At 39.3% G+C, this 3,835-nt stretch overlaps 1 protein-coding gene across 1 annotated transcript in view; it reads right to left on the bottom strand.

Moving 5' to 3' along the window:
• The window catches only part of ELAC2 (elaC ribonuclease Z 2), a 32,919-nt gene that overhangs the window by 25,938 nt on the left and 3,146 nt on the right, over positions 1–3,835 (bottom strand). The window contains exons 4-6 of the mRNA XM_019536512.1: positions 3,086–3,150; positions 1,675–1,732; positions 615–683 (exon numbers count right to left, since the gene is read on the bottom strand). Coding sequence (XP_019392057.1) covers positions 615–683; positions 1,675–1,732; positions 3,086–3,150 — 192 coding nt within the window. The remainder of the gene's footprint in view (positions 1–614; positions 684–1,674; positions 1,733–3,085; positions 3,151–3,835) is intronic.

Genomic DNA, 3,835 nt, shown 5'->3' on the forward strand with positions numbered 1-3,835 from the left:
CAGTTTGGCCAAGAGGTGATCATGGGATACCAGATCAAAAGCTTTTTTGAAGTCAAGATATATGACATCAACCTCTTCTCCCTTGTCCATGTGATAGGACTCAGTGCTCAGTCTAGAAGATCCCATTAAGCATCTCTGTGATGCTTAGTTTCAGTTCTCGAACTGTGGATTTGTCTCTCCAGAGACCAGAAGCAGACAAGGTTTTTTGGGTAGCTGTGATATATTTTATTAGACCAACTAAATTGGGGAAACTGTTCTTTGCAAGCTTTTGAGCACAAACACCTTTCTTCAGGCATAGGGTGAGTAGTTAGTTGTCTCCAGACAACTTTGTCATCCTTGTTAATAGCAACATATGGAAGTGGGAGACAACAGACCTGATTACCCATCCATACGCCCTATTGTCTCTCTAAGTTTGTGAACACATGGTCAAGCCCTTACCTTTCTCTAAAAGTACAAAGTTTCAAAAAGTTAAATGAATAAAGGATATCACATAACAGGAATACACTTTTTGTAGAAAACAATGATTAAATTAAGGCTTCCTGACCAGTGATTTAAACTGGATCTGATTTAAATCAAACCGACCCTGGCTATTAGTATTCACTGTTTATACTCACCAACAAGAGGTACTTGATAAACTGTCATAGTCTCATCCTTATACTCTGGCTCTGTATAGGGTCGCACTGCTACCAACAGAACAGTTAAAACAGTAGGTGTTAGAGAGACTATTAACTTTTCCAAGGCAGATATTAACAAGTCAACAGAAACAGTAGACCCCTGGCCAGTTGGTAAAATAGCCTGGAAATAAGTATTTTCTGTTTAAAAATGCATCTCATTTCTGAAGACTCAATGCAGATATTTGTTAGGCAGTTACTGCTGGCAATGTCGAACTTCTCCCCTGGCAAAATGCATCTTCAAGAAATCTTCTCTGAATGCAAATTACCCCACAGCTGCCCACAAAGCAGTTTTGTAACTCCCTCTGAAGCATCTAGTAAAAATCATGTCAAAGGCATGATACTGAACTAGACAGACCAATAACATGATCCACTACAGTAATTCTTATATTCTATCATGCTCTTCTCACTTGGAGGGATTTTTTTTTTTTTAAAAACAGCGAGGGAGTTAGTTTTCCATACTTGTTCAATCTTTGGCCTTCATATTTCAAACAATAAATGACTGTTATAACATTTGAGCAACACAGCTGTGAACCAGAAACCATACCGGAAACAAATCATTTCTAAAAATGGGTCAACAGGCTGCACTGTGCTTGGTTTAAACCCATGATTAAGGTGAAAGAATCCATTGTACATTCTCATCACCAAGGCAAGTAACTTTATTTTAAAAGCAAATTCTAATCAGGACAATGGGTACAGACTCCTGATACTGGAAAACTTAGTCCCAAGACAACCAACTGCCCACACACTGGAAAATATCCTACTTTCATTCTGTTACTCAAGGGCACGTGAAAAGCCAGACACCAATGCTCCAAAATAAATGCAGCTGGAAAAACACACTCTCCTCCCATTCATCAGAGGCTGCAATTCCTATTACTTAATGCTTTGTGTCATGAGAAGTCTTTTTGAAATTTAGCTCAAGGCTAAGAGACAATTTTATAAAAAATATCAGTTACCTCCAAACAGTGAAGACTAAGTGCACACAGATGTACTCTATACATACCTACGTCTATTCCTTTCAGGGGACCAGAAAACACTTTAATAGCTTCCAGGTAGCTTTGCTAGAAGAAACAACAGAGAAAGATTGTCTCCTAAATAGAAGTCTGTTACCTCACATGGCACAAGACACTGTAATGCTCAGTAGCCTAGTCTACTGAGCATTAGCACATCATGGCAAACACCAGGCTAATGCGTAGCAGAATTAGTCTATGGTGCATTAAGCAACACACACACCACAAAAAAAAAATAATGTTCACATTTGCTACTGAGTATCAGCATGGGCTAATGTGCCGTTATGCAGTACCTCATATTAGAGGTACTAAACTTAACATGTGGTAAAGGCACATTAATGAATGTGCATGTAGGGAATCATGTACAAAGCTTAACATTAGTTCAACTTCTTAAAGCATCAGCATATGCCTACTGAAGTAGGATGATCCCCAACATGCAAAGATATGCACAGGCTCAATTTCAAATTAGTAGAACACTGCAAACAAGCTAACCAGAATTCTCTACAGTTCCATGTCCTGCATACACTTCCTTTCAAGTAAGAAAAAAAATCAAAAAATGGAAATGAATGTAGCCCCAAAGAACAAACAGGCAAATCACATCAACCTAAATAAACTCCAATAGGTGCTGAGGGAGAGAAGGGAAGGAAATAAGGCTGTAAAGTAGAAACTGATAACCTAGAACACAGAAACCAAAACCAGTATTAAGTCCATGCAATCATCTCCACCTTCTACAAACACATTTAAGTAGTCACAGGAGGCTCAGAAGTTTGATTCAGAAATGTGTTCAGACTTCTGAAGGGACCCCAAATTTCTGCTTTAAAGAGCAGAAGTAAAAACACAAAAAAACTGTCCATCAATTTCTTTGGGGTTCAGTAGGGATGGAGCAGCAGAAAAAGGTATTTAATAGCTCAATGAGGCACTAGGAAACATGAAGGTTCCAAATCTGCTACTATCTAGGGCTCTGAATTTTAATGGAGCAAAAAACAAAAACCCCAAAACCCACAAAACAAGCTGTTCATCTTACAAAGTCACTCCAGAAAGCAGAACTGAACAGCTGAGTCCTGTTTCTTCAGTCACAGCCAGTGCCTTGCAGACACAGTAACTTTTTACAAGGTAAGGTCACTTAATACCTGAAGAACTAGGTACGAGTCCAGGGGTGGGCAATTAGTTCGGGCAGAGGGCCACTCAGTTTTGGCAAGCCATCAAGGGCTACATGACAGGCAGCCAGGGGCAGATTAATATTCATTTTTTAAGTTTTTTAGGGGTCCCGCAGGCTGGATAGAATGACCTGGTGGGCCACATCTGGCCCACAGGCCACATTTTGCCCATCCCTGTACTAGCCTTTCACTCACAGCTCTCAGACACTTTAACAACTCCTTGTTTAAAAATAATATGACTACTCACCAGCTCTGGTGGTCCTGACAGAACACATTTTGGAACTTTTATATCCCTTAAGGTAAGAAGCATTCCTAAAAAACAGAACAAAGAACACAGTGCTTTGTAAACAGCCTTCATTATAGAGCCCTGAAAGTTATGATTCACACTCCATTACAAACCTGAATTCCCCACTATAAAAGGAGTGCATTGTCATGCAATTAGGAACCTAAAAAAAAGTCTGGAAGAGACTTAGATTCAATTTTTACCACTACTGTAAAATGTGGAACAAATCACCACTATCTTTGTACTTGGTTCCCCATGTGCAGAATGGGAAAAGTAACCCTTCTACATAACTAGGAGGCAAACAGGAACAGAAGGCTAGAATGAGCAGCTGGGCCACTGAATCCAGTTCTTTCCAATGCATAAATTCTGGGATCACATTCAACCACCTGAAAGTTATGTACATCTATACACAGTCAGAAAACTGTGGGGAAAGCAGCAGTTGAAAGGACTTGACAGTTCCAACTCTGGAAGGTTTGTAATCATTCCCCTTAAACAGTTTTCTTCTCTCCCTGCTAGATCCACCTATAAACAGAGAATACAAACAGGACAAGAAAATAAAATAAAGAAAAAAAAATCAAACCACATAAGCAGCATACAAAAAATTAGTAGTGGTCCAAAAATTCAGAAAATGGGAAGAGATTTAAGACCATACAGAAAACAGAGTGGCAAACTGCTCAGATAAGATTCATAGATTGTAGAGTTGGAAGAGACCAC

Source organism: Crocodylus porosus, unplaced genomic scaffold (genome assembly GCF_001723895.1).
Source record: "Crocodylus porosus isolate Cpor-Errol unplaced genomic scaffold, CroPor_comp1, whole genome shotgun sequence".
NCBI lineage: Eukaryota > Metazoa > Chordata > Crocodylia > Crocodylidae > Crocodylus > Crocodylus porosus.